At 44.8% G+C, this 16240-nt stretch overlaps 1 protein-coding gene across 1 annotated transcript in view; it reads right to left on the bottom strand.

The window, feature by feature from the left end:
* Positions 1–9446, bottom strand: part of Bcl10 (BCL10 immune signaling adaptor) — a 12036-nt gene extending 2590 nt beyond the window's left edge. The window contains exons 1-2 of the mRNA XM_021196698.2: positions 7787–9446; positions 1455–1743 (exon numbers count right to left, since the gene is read on the bottom strand). Coding sequence (XP_021052357.1) covers positions 1455–1743; positions 7787–7843 — 346 coding nt within the window. The 5' untranslated portion in view covers positions 7844–9446. The remainder of the gene's footprint in view (positions 1–1454; positions 1744–7786) is intronic.
* Between the last annotated feature and the right edge of the window lie 6794 nt (positions 9447–16240).

The following is a 16240-nucleotide window of genomic DNA, read 5'->3' as shown; positions in this document are numbered from 1 at the left end:
ATATATATATATATATATATATATATATATATATATATATATATATATGCTTGATAAAACCAAAATGGAACCAGGCACATCCTCAATCTCACAAGGCAATCAATGGCAATTACTGATTCCTGAGTAACAGGGTAACAGGTGCTGGAACTTGCAGGGCGTTAGCAGTCCCCTGAGACTGTGTTACTACGAGGGATGAGAAACACAGTGAGCAGGTGAGCAGGCTAGTGTTCCAGGAACACTAGTGGAGAGTGTGCAGAGTGGGAACTAAAGTCAGCAGAGACTGTCTGGTTCTCCATCCAACACTTAACAACAGTGCTTATTCCTACTGTACAAGTCTATCACATCCTGAGGGTCTAATGGACAACTGGCCCCAGGGCTACAGGATGAAGACCAACACTAACTGTTTTGCTTAGGAAACACTCCGTATAGCTATGTACAGGCACAGGAACCCCTGGGTTAAAATTATAAGTAAAACCAATTAAGTCTAAAAGTAAATTTGCACCTTTTTCTCCCTTGTTTATTGAGACAAGGTCTTACAGCATAGTTCAGGTATCAGTTTCCTATGGGTAGGTCTTTAAACTGTTCATCTATCTCAGATGACAAGAGTGGCCGGCACACTTATACCGTAAACACATGTAACACATGCACTGGAGAATGGGGGAAGGGTGGGAGGGGCAGGCTGGGGATTCAGGCAGAGCAGACAGTTCTCCACAGCATCCCATCAGAGTGCTGGGCTGAGGGTGAAACTGGATGTAACTTGTTCCTCGTTTACCATCTCAGTTCCCAGGCTCTCACAAACTGACTTACACACTCGTCAGTCACTGCTTATGCTTCAGGTTTACTTGTGTACGCTTTGTACATGATTCCTACACACTCGTCAGTCATTGCTTATGACCAACTGGTGGGAGAAAGCAAATGCAAGAGCAGAGTTGAACCTAACATGCATCTCCTAGGGACTGCTCTTCAGTTGTTGGTACAGATAGGGTCTCACTCCACAGGCCAGGCTGACCTGGGACTCACAATGCAACCCAAGTTGGCCTTGAACTTGTGGCAATCCTCCTGTCTCAGCGTCCTGTGTCTAGGAATACAGGCATAAGTCACATGGTTCACCTTCTTAAAAGGTAATCAATGGTATTTTCTGAGCTTCTTTTTGAGCAGATTAAGTTAATGGAAATATTTTAGAAATAAACCTTTACAAACACTATTGTAAAATAAATACGAATAGAGCCAAATGAGTTTACATCATGATAATATATCTGGGAAGAATGTAAATTGAATATAATTCTGACCCTTAAGCCTTTGGAAACCAAATGACGGTGGTTTTGAAGAGTGCTGTTGGCCCTCTGCTCTCCCCCCTCCACTCTCCTGGCCCTCTGCTCTCCCCCCTCCACTCTCCTGGCCCTCTGCTCTCCCCCCTCCACTCTCCTCCCTCTCTGCCCTCTGGGACTGCTCACCTTTGAGGTGCTCCAGTTTTATGTTCCGAAGCTTGAGCACCTCATCCGTTATCTTCTGAATCAGGAAGTTCTGTGTTTTCTCCCTGCGGATGGATTCCACAAGGGTGTCCAGGCCCCTGGGGTTCTCCTGTAAGTAGTCTAACAACTTCCCAGCCCGTTTTCTACTTGAAGTTCGGCAAGAAATTTCTTCCGTGTCTTCTCTACTTAGTATTTTTTTTGCACGTAGATGATCAAAATGTCTCTCAGCTATGATTTTCTCACACAGGTAAACACGTAAATTTTCTAAAGCCTAAGAGACAAAAGAAGACAGGCTTCAATGTTACTCTGTAACATGCAGGAAAATCGCAGGTGACTGGTTAGTAGTTATATATCTTAACTGGAAGAGGCAAGTTCTCAGGGAGGGAGGGAGGCCTGGGTCCTTTAAGTGCATGCTGAGAAAGATGATGTCCAGCAGCACAAGCCGGTCCCACAGTCCTCTGCTCTACCCTCATCCCTGAGAACTAACACCCAGCTGTTGTGAGGAGGGACCTGTAGAAACGAAGTCTGCAGAGGGCCGGGTGTGGTGGCGCACGCCTTTAATCCCGGCACTCGGGAGGCAAAGGCAGGCGCATTTCTGAGTTCGAGGCCAGCCTGGTCTACAGAGTGAGTTCCAGGACAGCCAGAGCTATACAGAGAAACCCTGTCTCGATAAACCAAAAAAAAAAAAAAAAAAAAAAAAGGTCTGCAGAGGGTCACCTAGTTCAGGAGTAAAGATTAAAAACAAATTTCTGTACATTGTAACTATCAAGTAAGGATTTCAGAATTAGGACCAGGACAACTTAGTGGGGAGTCTCACAATCTGTGACTGTTTCGTTTATTATTAATTAGTTCATCACCTCAATGTGAAACCATTAAAACACACACAAAATCCAAATCCTTCCAAGGGCTATATGTCTTTGCTTTGAGGCCAGTTAGAAAAATGATGCAACTCACTGAGACAGTCCTTGAGGAAGGAGAAGGGAAAGAGGGAGGGAAGGGAGGGAGGGAGGGATGGAGGGAGGAACGGAGGGAAGTCCTCACTGAGTCAGTCCTCTGGGAAGGAAGGGAGAAGAAAGGGAAGTACAGAGAGGAACATAGAGAACTGAAGAGTTCTAAAACAAACACTAAGAAAGGGGGAAAAGCTAGCTCAGGCTTATGTATTTAACTTATGTATTTAACTTCATCAGTCTTATGTATTTAACTTCATTAGTTTTAATTGAAATATAAAAAGGTATACATATTAATGAAGTACCATGTAATTAATTTTCAGGCATGCACTGTGTACTGTTTAAATCAGGTCCTTGTTTGTCTCAGTAAGTGGCGATAATCTGATGCCAGTCATTTCATATTCGTGCCTCTATTTACTAGACATGGGATTTGGGGCAAATTAAATCTGTGTTTGTTTCCTCGTGTGATAGTTCAGAGGAATAATTAATATATGCAGAGTGTTTAGAAATAGCACGGTGCACAGTGATAGATTCTTTTAGGGCAATGATGATGGTGATTAATTTGACTCACATTTATAATGATGAGTTAAAGGCAGTGGAAAATTTCAGTAGAGCCAAGTTAGTAAAATAATGCCTGGAAAGCTGTCTCAGCGAAGGCAGCTGACAGGTTTTTGTCTACTGGATTTCCACACACATTTACTTATCTACACAGTAAACTTTGTATGTATAAATTTCTAGTGTGAATATGAAAAGATGAACAAGATTTTAAGACTGCATACAGAGGGCTGCTGGTTTAGCTGGGTGATAGACAGCACACGTCATCGTAAGACCACGTAAGTAATCGTAAGACCAATCACCATGACTCCAGCACCACTCTGGGTACTGCCCTAGCTCAGGTCCGTAAATCCTGCATGGCCTGCTAAAAGAAAAGCAGCATTTTGTAATTCCTTCCTCTTTCTCAAATCTTTCATGCATCTATTAGATTTTACAATTTTCAAGAGAAAATAGAAATCTGAATCATTACATAAATTATACCAACACTGTGTCTGCTCATGATTTATTGGATAGTCCTGAACACAGCACACTAGTTGAGAGCACTGGGCTAGAGAGATAGCTCAGTGGATATGAGCACTTGTTCTTGCAGAAGATATGAGTTCACTTCCAAGTACCCACAAGATGGCCCACAATATTCCACAACTCCAGTTCCAGAGGATCCGACACCATCTTCTGACCTTTGTAGACACCAGGAACACAAATGGTATATATACATTCATGCAGTCAAAATACCAATATTTAAAAAATAAATCTAAAATATAATTAAGAAGAGCATGGCTCTACAATGCGATACATTTCTGCTAATCCCGAATCTGTAACATTCTGTGAGAATTGGTACAAATTACTTAACCACTGTACCTTCAGGATCTTGGCAAAATAAGGATAAAGAATTAAACCCATCTAGGAAGACTAACTGGGATAGTGTCCATGAAGGCTCAGCCCAGTCCCTTCTACACAGTGGAGGCCGGATGACTAGTGACTACTGGGCCACGGCAGGCAAGACCACCGCAGGCTACCTCTCCAGCTTGATTCAGCAGTACCCTATCCTAGGACTTCGGTCCCACTTACAATTGAGGACTAGCACTGTTTCATGCTGCTATGTGTCTGATTTTTTCTTTCCATACCCTGAGCTCCCTTCATCTTTGAAGCTTGAGGTTACTGGTCATCGCTGGAAAGCGTTACTTTAACATCTAGGATGAGCTAGACACGCCTGTCTTGCAGCCCCAGACTCCTCCATTGTTCATCTCATTTTCCACTTCATCCCCTGATGTTTCCACTGTGCCCCAATCACCAATGACCTCCTCTACTGAGGGGTCCTTCCCACATTCATCATATTTGGCTTCTCAGAGCAGGGTCACAGCTGGTCGCTTCTTCCTTCAGACTCATTTTCCTTCTGAACAAATATGACACTGTCCTGATTTTTTTTTTTAATCTCTATGAAACTTCTCTCTGTACCTCCCATCCCATTCTCAAATGATGGGGACTGCAGCTTGAGAGCTTGGAGCTGGTTCTCATCTTTTCAATAGCACGCTTGTATCTCTGGTGCAGAGCTCTCTTCTGATCTTCACTCTTACTCTTCCTCCAAGTCCCATCCTTTCTATGTTCTTAGCACGCACCCTGAGCTTGTGTTCTGTCCATGTCTACAGCCTTCACCTTGATCCCTATCATCACTGCCTTTCAGGGCATCCAAGTCCCTCCATGCCCTTTCCCACTTTCCCTCATCTCTCTGGTCTATAGAAAATGCAGGCGGATCTTTAAAAGTCAGACAAAACCCCATTAATTCATTAGCCTGACTCCTAAGAGAAAAAAGTTAAGTCTTTCAAAAGTTTGCTTAGCCCACCTCCCTAATTTCATCTTGTTATCATCTGCCATCCTTCAGTATTCTGAACTTACAAAGGTCCTGACTTAGGTCCTTGTCAAATTCTCTGTCTCAAACGTTCTTCCCCAGCTGTTATAACCTTTAGATCAAAACCAAGCACAGCTAACCATCCCATTGCAAGTATGGAGTCCTGGCGTTGCCTTCACAGCACTGACCAGACTTACCACTGTACAGCTGTATAAACGACATACATACTTTCCAACTTTAATGGCCTATATGTTTGAAGCAGGTAAAACCACAAATATTGTTTACTGCTGTACACTCTGCATTTCAGAGTGCAGTGCTTTGGATGAATGAAAATTTTATTATAATGTTTTAAAGTTATTATGTTATGGTTACTTTCCTTCAATCAAGAAATTGAGCTACTTTAAAAAATGAAATTTTGTCTTAGTTCTTTTTAAAAAAGATTATTTATTTATATTATGTATGTGAGTACACTGTTGCTCTCTCTTCAGACACACCAGCAGAGGGTGTTGGATCTCATTACAGATGGTTGTGAGCCACCATGTGGTTGCTGGGAACTGAACTCAGGACCTCTGTCAGAACAGTCAGCTCTCTTAACTGCTCTCTCTCTAGTCCCTTAGTTCTTAATTTAACTGTTAGTGTTACATTATCAACTTCAGAGTATAAAGTTATCTCTATTTGTTAAAATGAAACAAATTCTACCAAAATAAGGGCCTAATAAGCAGATGAAAAACGGGAAGAGCACTGAAGATGTATGTCCCAGAGGAACAGCAGTAGGACTGTGCTCCCTACTAACATCCGAGGACAGGACCAAGACTCTCTATGGATGTGCAAAACCTCATGGTACCAACCCCATACCAAGCTTTCCACCATAAAAACTAGTCTAATAACCAAGACAGCTCACTACTAAGGGGATAACAGGCAGGTAACACACGCACTGGGGAAAAGGTGCGTCTCGTGTCCCTGGCCAGATGCAGTGAGATGACACAAGATTTTTGTCATGGTACTTAGAGCTCAATTTGTATCACTATAACCGTATCAAATTCCCATTAAATTATTTAATATTTTTGGACCATGGCTGACCCACAGGCAACAGAAGCCACAGAAAGTAAACCCTGAGACAGACAGAGCCTCATGTAAACAACTTCCCACCATTTATCAAGACACATAATACAGAAGGAACCTCAAGCTGTTTTGGGGGAAGGATAATGGAAAGTTCAAGTTTTGAGAACGTAGGAACATAGCAGGTAGTAGTGGCTCATGCCTTAATCCCAACACTTGGGAGGCAGAGGGAGGGAGTTGAGGCCAGCTAGGTTTACAGAGTGAGTTCCAGGACAGCCCCGAGTTACACAGAGAAACAAAACAACCAAAAGTCTAATATTATAGTTTGAGTTCTGGTAGACACTTGGAAATAAAGGCCTGGAGTAGAGAAAAAAGGAAGTTCAAGTAATGTGGATGAATGTTTAAGCTTGTCATAAGCAGTTTCAAAAATAATAGGGTAAATATCTAAGGAAACTATTTTTATAGGCACCCTGACGCTTCTCTGCAGTTTCTCTAAGGTTATGGACAACTGGTACAGGTCTAAGGTGCACCTGTCAGGATGGATGACATCAGTGAACCCCCGGAGCAGAAACAAAGGCCTGCGGCACTCTCCTCCCCCATCTACACACAGGGCTTGTCTTGTTTTGCCAGCTATAAAGTGGAAAGCAATTCTCTTCCTTACAGGCTACTTTAACGATTGTAAGAAAATTCCAAACAGTGTGGAACATGGGTGCAGAGCTCCCATACTTAACGCTTATGGTTTACTGCCATCTTACGACTATAGCGGGCAGCAAAGACCTTGTCTCAAGTAGAATGTGAAGCTTTCCATACAGCAGGTGCCCTACCAACTCCACTGATCACGGAAACTATGGCAGTAATCCCGGCCATACCTCTCCCTCCTGGTACTTAGCTATATCAGTTGTAATTATGGGTGCAGCGCAATCAAGTTTTCTCTTTTTTTGGTTTTTCGAGACAGGGTTTCTCTGTATAGCCCTGGCTGTCCTGGAACTCACTTTGTAGACCAGGCTGGCCTCAAACTCAGAAATCCACCTGCCTCTGCCTGGGGTTAAAGGCATGCACCACTACGCCCGGCTTTTTTTTTTTTTTTTTTTCCAGCGCAATCAACTTTACAAGGGGTAAGGTATGGTAGAAAAAGGGATCTGAAGCACACATACACCTTCAGCAACTTGAGGTTAAGTTCGCAAAGACGATTTTTCAGCAGCACTTTGGTGCTAAGTAAGAACGAGTTACCGTTTTATTTTAATGTGAATTCATGTATATTATCTAAGTGGTGCTCATTTGATTTTTTTTTTCCTGGCAAAAGAAGTTAACAAAAAGGAATGAAAAAACGAAGCACGTTGTGGTTATAGCCATTTCCTCAAATATTACTGTGTCTGTGAAGTTCTATATGGTCTAAGCAGAAGAGTCCAATTTAGCCGTATTTTCAACGTTTACCTGGGAACCAAGCCTCAGCGCGAAGATGGCACACCCCCCTCATTTAAATACGTGGGCGTCTGATTACTCGGGGAATTCCAGGGCGTGCTTTCAGCTGGCGAGCTTTCCGCAGCCCCCATCTGCTCTACGCCCGGGGATGCCTGGTGCAGAGCCCGCTGTGGACAGACTCCGGCGGCTCCCTAGCCTAGCAGCTCCCGCGGCGGTGGGGTGTGGTGTGGTGGGGGATCGGCAGGATGGAAAGCCACCAGCGACCAGCGGATGGCAAGCAAACATCCAAGCCCACCGACAGGCTTAACCGCGGACTCCCGGGCCGCTGGTGGATCGACTCCAGCCAGCTCCCGGGAAGCTCCGGGTCGTGCTGTGCCGGGACCCCGCGCTCTTCCGACATGAAGTTCCCCGTCGCTCGGTTCCGGGTTTCCGCTTTCCTCCGCCCCCGCCCGCCCCGTTGCGCCCAGCCCGGCGGAGCTACTCACGTCCTTCTTCACTTCAGTCAAGTCCTCCTCCGTGAGGGACGGTGCGGGAGCCTCCATGGCCGAGGCCCGGATGGCGTCCTTTCGGCCCGCGCCACCCCGCCCAAGCTAAGGGCCCCGGCCTCCGGGAACCAGGCTGTGACTTCGGGGGCGGACTAGGAGCAGAAGCGGGGGAACGGCCGGCTCACGGACGCGGAGGTGGAGACCTCAACGCCCCGCTTCCGGCTCCGCCCCTGCGGTGCGGCGCTCAGCGTCCTTCCTTACTCAGGCGCCACCCTTCGGCGAGGCGGATCTATCTGCAGGCCCCGCCCACCTACGTGCCAGCCAATCAATACTACCCTCGGTTAGGTCCCTGCTTCCGCAGTGGCTCCGTCCACAGCGGGCGTCCCTCTAACCACGCCCCTTTTCATTTACATAGGGTTGCGGATTGGCCGCCTGAGAAGGATTTGTTTCCGTGGGCGGAGCACTGGCCACTCAGTTTAGCGGGATCTCCCCGCCCTCGCAGACTCCTCGTTTGGGTGGAGTGTGGGTTGAGCCGGCCTGGGCATTTTGGTTTGCTTCTCTTTTCCAGATGTTGCGGAACAATTTCCTGTTGTGCTGAGCCAGGTTACACAAATGTATACACGCACACAAAACTTCGTTTGAGGGCCTACTCTGAGGGCCCACTGCCATTTACCACCTAGAACTAGGGAGACAGGAGCAAAGAGATCTTCAGAGCAGAAAACAAAACAACAACACACACACAACTGTTAAAGATTTACAATTTACCTGCAATCCCAGCAATTTAGCAGCACAGGTAGTGTTTGGGTACTTTTAAGTCTCTATTCACTAGGAACATTTCTCCTTATTAATCTATGCAGTAGAGATAAATTTAAAAAGCTAGGGCCTCTAGGAGTATATTTAAGGTTCTGAAGCTACTTTGTGCACAGTTGCACTCTCTTATTTATTGTTATTCTCTATCACTGTTCAGTAAGTAAATTCTAGGGATGCTGTGATGGGGAATTGTTTATTGCAGGCCAAATGGCTATTTTCAGAACGGTATTTTAACTCGTAGCCTGTACAAAACGTGGGCTAGTGGATGAGGAGCTCCACATAGAGTCCTAGATAGAAAATGAGTATGTGGTCAATACGGTAAATCTGTAGGTGTAGACTGAAATGACAAGAGGACCAAAGGCAACAGGAATCTATCTAAAAGAACCAGTAGAGGCTTAAAGCCACATCTATGGAGTTTTGATCAGAGTCCTGGAATCTTGGTGTTTACATTATGCCATTTTCACACTAATGTCTAGTATACTAGAGCGTTTTTCTGTGTCCTTAGTCTTCTGGCGTCTTGTTATAACCCAATTTGCTTAATCATTTGCTCTTTCCTGTAGCAACCATCTGTTGAATACCAACTACTGAACTTCACCCAGATCGTCTAGGTTTATAACACACCTCTTTCCTCCAGCTAGGGTGTGGTGGCAAAAGCTAGCTAGATGTGTTGTCCAACCAACTGCCTGCATCTGACCCAGCTATAAGCAGGAATAAATCGTAAACTTACTTAAAACATTAGGAGGGTTTTTTTTTCCTTTATTGCATTTTTTTTCCACATCTTGGGTATGTAGGGTTTTTTGTTTGAACCCTGCAGATAAGAATATCCTGTCTCAAAATAAAAGCACTAGACACAGTCGTAAGCACTCGGAGGTGGAGGTAGGATTGTCCAAGTTCAAGGTTTTCTGGGATACTCAGTAAATTACTGAGAAAACCTATTATGCTACATAGTAGGAGCCTGACTCCAACAAACAGAAAAGCAACAATAACATCTGTTTCTTCGTGAAATTTACATTATATAGCATGTGTTTGTTTGGGGGTGCAAAAGGTAGACGTTTGAAAAGTTTTGTGTGTAAAGTATTTAATATGCTAGAATCTCATAAATACTAAGGGAAAGTGAAGCAGGATGATGGAAAGGATGGAGACTGAGACCACACACGGAGAAAGGATACATTTCCCACCTGCAGGAAGTGAGGGAGGAGCCCCATGGGCAGAGGGAGAAAGCTCTCAGTGGAGAGCCCTGCAATGCAGAGGCTGGGTGGCTGGGGAAGTGAATTCTGTGTGCTAGGGGCAGAGTTTAATCTGACTTCGCCCAGAGTCACACAGGTTTACTCTGAGTCAGAAGGAAAGCCACCACAGGCTTCAGAGTAGCAGAGGGACAGATGCAATCTATGCCTTGAGGCTGGCTTTCACTGTTCTGCAAGCTGGCCAGCTACTGCTCTAATCTAGACCCCAGGAGGTAGAGGCCTGGCTGGATTGGGAGCAGGGAAATCATCTGGGTGAGACAGGCCAGGGCGTTTGACTTTGTTTTGAAAGGCTCCCTGTCGCTATCAAGAAGAGACCAGAGTGCAGAAGAAAGGGTGGAAGTCAGAGAAACCGCTGGAAGGTTTTTTTCTCCAGCCACCCAGACATAGGGCACTGTGGTGAATACTCACTACCGTCACAAAAAAATATGTCAAGCAATCTTCCTTCTTGTTTTCTTTGGAATAAGGTCTATGTTGTTGAGGCAAGTGTTGAACTGGGTTCAAGTCACCCACCTTCTTCAGCTTGTGCATGATCATGGCCTGTGATTCTCAATCCTGAGTTTCTAATGTATTCCTCCATTGGCAAACTCATTTCCCCACTTTCGGCTAGGTCACAGGGCCAGACTATAAAGGCATAGCTTCAAGCAAACAAGCCTGTTCTTTCTTAGCAATAAGTACCTATTCCCAACCTCTAACAGGGACCTGCATTTCCATCTCACAAGTGTACCTACGTCCTACTCTGGAACATGAGATACCTGACCTATGTCCTGTAGATTTAATTTAGATGCTACAAGCACAAGGCAGTGGGATCATAGCCTGTAATGTTGGGACATGATGACATTGCTTAGCAAGTCTCTCAGGATGTTTCCTCATTGATAAGGCACACAACACATGAATGTATTTTCAAAGCGAATCATGTTCTGAGGTTCCAGTGGGTGTGAATTTTGGGGAGATGCTGTCCAACTTAATACATCATTGACTGTATGATCTTGAAACAATTAGTAACAATCAATAAAGGGAGGGTTTTTTGTTTGTTTGTTTTGTTTTTAAAGGAATGAGGAGGAGGTGTACTAGGGTTTTCATTACTGTGAAAAGACACCATAACTAAGGCAATCCTTATAAAGAAAACATATAATTGGGACTGGTTTATAGGGGGCTGGTTTTTAAGAAATATTTATTTGTTTAATGTATGTGAGTACACTGTTGCTGTCTTCAGACACACCAGAAGAGGGCATCAAATCCCATTAGAGATGGTTGTGAGCCACCATGTGGTTGCTGGGAATTGAACTCAGGACCTCTGGAAGAGCAGTCAGTGCTTTCCATACATTAGAGTCCTGCATAAGCCTGGGGACCTGTGTAGAAGAAGAAGTCAGGTTTGAAGCTGGCTTCTGGCTCATTCTAAGACATGAGAGATTATTGAGCACAGGCAGCCGATGTACCTTAGCACCCACTGTGTTCTCAGTTCTGTTTGAGTTGACATTTACACCCATGGCTTGGAGATTAATTCTAGAAACAAGGATGTTTAAACTCTCTTCTTTTTTATATGTATGTGTGCTTGTATGTGCTCTTTTGTATGTCTATAGCTCCATGTTGCATGTATGTGCCCATGCATGTGGGAGCCAGAGGACAGCCTTAGTTAAGTATCATTTCTTCTTCTTTTTCATTGTGTATGTGTATTGTGTATACACGTGACACAGCTCATGTGTAGAAGTTGGAGGGCAAACTGTGGAAATTGGTTCTGTCCATCCACCATGTGGGGCCTGGAGATGAAACTCAGGTCAGGCTTGGTGACAAGTGCTTTTACTCTCGGAGCTGTCTTGCTGGTCCCACTTTCTGTGTGACTAATAATATTGATTGCCAAGTTGACACAATCTAGAACTCTAAGCCTCTGGACACACTTGAGAAGAATTCTGCAGATTAGGTTAGCTTCTGGGCGTGACTGGGACAGATTACTTTGATTAGGTTAATTGGCAGCATCATTCCTTGGGTTGAAGTTCTGGACTGAACAAAAAGGACAAAGGGAGCTGGGATAAATAGTCACACCCTCTGGTTTCTAACGGTGGATGCTTTAAGGTCCTGGGGCCATGACTTCTGTACCATGGTGCACTGTATCCTGGAATGTGGGTCTGCTCCCTTCTCCCTGGGGTCGTTGGCCACTGGCCCACAAGGATGAAGGGAACGGAGTCAACAAACAGGGTTTTGGATAACCTGTGAGTACAAACAGAAATGGCAACACATTTCAGGATCAACTTCAGGGAGACAGGTCAACTTTACTTGGGGTGAATCAAGGGTTATATAGATTTGGGGAAGGGGTAGGAATATGCAAGGTGGGCAGAGGTCATTGGCTGAAGGCTCAGGTACTGAGATGCCTCATTAGCATGGGAAGGCACTCTAGGAATCTCAGGTGCTTGCTGAGTGGGAGAAAGAAAGCTGAACCAGTAATCTAACCAAGGCTATATGACATTCTGCAGGTAGAGGTGTGTGTGTGTGTGGGGGGGTTGAGTTCCCTGGACAAAGTTAGAGATGAAGCTTTGCTGGCAAAGGGAGTCCACCATTTTGTACCGAGTTCAGAAGGCTATCCAGACAATGGTAGACTAGTGCCTTAATGAGCAGGGTTTTTCCACACTGGACCTATGAGCTAAATAAACTCTTCCTTATTTAAGCTTCCTTATTTAAGTGAGTGACTCCTAGGAACTCACCTGCCTTCACATGCTCAGCCCTAGGATTACCACACTGGTTTTTCACAAAGGCACTGAGAATTGAACTCAGGTCCTTATGCTTTCTGGCAAGTTCTTTGTTACTGAGCTATCCCCCAAATCATCAGTCTTTTCCCCTAACTGTAGAACCCCTTCTTCCATAAAGTTCTCATGGAAGCTTCAAGATAAAACAGAAAAGATGAAAGGATCCCTATGTCACTGAGGAGAGGTGGGGCTCAGCAGACTCAGGTGCTGGGCCTGTAGAAGCTTCCTTTCTTGCTTTCCTACCTACCTTTGAGTGACCTCAGAACATCTAGAGCCTTATAAAACATTGCTTGGAACTACTGATGCAAGAGGGTATTGAAGTGGAAATTTCTGATAACCAAAGGTTATCATCAAAATGTGGCTGAGAAACACAAGATCTGAAAGCTAGGTTAATAATGATAGTAAGTCTCAAAAAATAATGAGACAGCAGCAATAGATGACATCTGCTTGTAGGACTCCTGCAAGACCCTAGCTCCCAAAGGTCTTTCACCTCTATAGACCTCTGAGACAAGGTTACAATGTGTTTTTTTTTTTTTTTGAAACTGTCTTAGGCGAGGATGTTTTGCTGAGAACAGACATGTGGTGTTTTTCTAGAAGCTGCCTGGAAAAGGGGCATGTGAAGTTTTGCTAGAGCAGATATTTGAGAGAGCACGTGATGTTTGGAGAGGATATAAATATAGCCCAACAAACAGTGGAAGACAGTGTGGCATTGGTTCACCTTGTAACTCTTCATTGGACTTTGCTGATGCTGGTTCTTGATGACAGTGCTGTGGCATTGGATTGCCTTGCCCTCTTTGCTGATCATTATTTGTTGTGACTTCATCTCATGATATTTTGGCAGCAGCTTCTTGCAGCTTCCATGGACTCTGGCCTAATGGCAGAGCCTCGTAGTTCCTTCTGGATTGACCTGCCATTGCTGATGTGTGAATGGTGTTTGCGAGTGGATCGGGCTACTACTGTTGATTCATGTGAACTGAACTGCTAATATCCTGACAACGAAGACTGACAAAGAACTATTTCTAAACAGGTCCACATTCCCCTTTGCCCTATTAACATTTTCTTTCTGCTACCTCTGGTGGGTGGTGGGCTGGAAGGAAGGTTAAAACATTTAAGAACCCTTATTAAAGTTGGCTTTGAAAATTCTAAGCCTATAGGGTATTTTCTCTACCTTGTGGATAATGCAAATCTGAGAATATAAAGTAGTTTAAATGACAGACTCAGGGCTGAGATGAGTTGTAATAGAATCAACAAAAGCAAATGAAATGCAGTCTAAGAGCTGTATTTCTCTGCAGTGGGTTACACTGAGAAGCAATGTTTTCTTCATGGAAGGTACTCACACATAGCTCAGAAAACTTGGTTCCTCTCTCTTTCTCTCTCTGTTTCTCCCACCCCGTGTGTGTGTGTGTGTGTGTGTGTGTGTGTGTGTGTGTGTGTGTGTGAAGGTGAGGTGTCTGGTTTAGTGTTTTTGACAGTGCTTCTAACTCCAGGCTTCTCTGCTCTTCCTGTCAGAGCCAGGGTCACCTAGAGAACCCCCGGGCAGGAGCACAGGCTTCGCCTCCAGGGCAGAAAGCTCTCTCTTTGTCCTCCCTTGACGTTTACTAGCCCGATACCACTGGGAGAGAAGGGTGGACGTGACAACCACCCACTGGACTAACATTTAGTTTACTCTTCTGCTAGACTGAGGCCTCAGCAAGGCTAGCACCTCCCTACCTTCTCAACCATTCTCCTGAAACAGTGCTTGTCATGTCGGTAAGTGAATGCAGAGTAAGTAGAAAGACAGAAATAAAATAAATACAGGTTAAGTAAGTAAGAAAGAGCAGACTCTTTTTTAGCGTCTCTAGTGATTTATTTTGGTCCAGGGGATGGGACTTAGGACCTTTGGCATGACGGACAAGCACTACACCTCTGACCTTTTCATGCTCTTTTATTTTGACATAAGGTCTCTGTAAGTTACCTAGGCTGGTCTTGAATTCACCCGCATCCCAGGCTGCCCTTGAACTGGAGTTGATCCTCCTACTTCACCTTCTTGGGCAGCCAGGATACAGGGCTGTTTCAAAAGGCTCACCTTAGAAAGGCATGCTTGGTCCCTTCATGGCAACCCACTCTCCCCATACTCACATGGCTCTTCTTGGCTGCCGTTATCACTTCTGTAAGACGCCAGGAAGAGCTGTAGAGAATTCAGCCTTCTGAAGCTCTTTTGGCCTTACTTCTAACACCCTTGTACCGACCCATCCCTCGCCTCCCTCTCTGTGGTTTCTGACTCAAACCTCATTTTCTGGTTTCCAGCTTTGCCTTCTTTTGTCTTGACTCATTCCTTTACCACTTACTGTATCAAGATCAGGCAAGTTACATAACTGCTCTATGCCCAGGTATCTCACTCACCCAGCAACCAATGCTCTAGCAAGTGAAGACTAAACACAGAACACTGGGAAACAGTAGCCTTTCAACAGAAAGAAACATTGTAACCTTGTCTCAGAGGTCCCTAGAGGTGAAAGACCTTTGGAAGCTAGGGTCTTGCAGGAGTCCTACAAGCAGATGTCATCTATTGCTGCTGTCTCATTATTTTTTGAGACTTACTATCATTATTAACCTAGCTTTCAGATCCTGTGCTTCTCAGTCACATTTTGATGATAATCTTGGTTTCCTCCTCTTGCGGGTTTTTTACTCTCTACTACTGTGCTGCTTCCAGCAAGCCATACCTCCATCCTACCCTCTCTGTTTGTGCCAGTTCCTTCTGGTCAGTGCTCACACCACTGGCTGGCCCACAGAGCAGGAAACAAAACCCACTGTTGCTATGGCAATAGTGTCGATCCTTCGCTTCTGATCAAGTGGTTGGGTACCTTGTTTGCTTTTGGCCATGCCAAGCTGATGAATGTGAGGGTGTATTTGCAGAGAGCTCACTTGACATGATTTAAACTGCTGGGTTCTAACTCCAAAAGTCCAAAGTCAACCTTGGCTGCTGTCAATATTAGTTTCACTCTGTCAACCACTGCCAGCCTCATAGGATCTGTTGTTTGCTTTAAGCACCTACAGTTCCTAGAGGAAATGTATCAACTTGCTTTTTTGTTCATTTTTTTGTTTGATTGTTAGTTTTTTGAGGCAGGGTTTCTCTGTGTAGCCCTGGCTGTCCTGGAACTAATTCTGTAAACCAGGTTGGCCCCAAACACAGAGATCTGCCTGCCTCTGCCTCCCAAGTGCTAGGACTAAAGGCATGCACCACCACTGCCCGACTCAACTTGCTTTTAATAGGGCTAGCATTTTGATTTTGTTTTGCAAGGAATGATGATTGCACGTGCTCTTTCTAAATAGGAGTCTACTGACAGATGGGCCAGGGTTTCTCAATGTGTACATTATTAAGGTATCTCTAGAAAGCATGCCTCTGGACACTGGAGAGATAACTCTGTGGTTAAGAGCACTTGCTGCTTTATAGAGGAGCCTGGTTCAGTTCCTAGTGCCCAGATCAGGTGGGTCATCAACCACCTATAATTCCAGTTCCAGGATTTGCTACCTTCTTTTGGTCACTGCTAGCACTGGATGTGTGGGGTGCACATACAGATAAGCAGATGCATGGGAGTGCACAAGCGCGCGCGCACAAACACACACACACACACACATACACACACACACACACAGAGAGGAATGTAACCTTTATTTATATTTTA

Source organism: Mus pahari, chromosome 4, assembly GCF_900095145.1.
Source record: "Mus pahari chromosome 4, PAHARI_EIJ_v1.1, whole genome shotgun sequence".
Lineage (NCBI taxonomy): Eukaryota > Metazoa > Chordata > Mammalia > Rodentia > Muridae > Mus > Mus pahari.
Note: the sequence above shows the minus strand (reverse complement) of the source record. Positions and strands in the feature narration are given on the sequence as shown.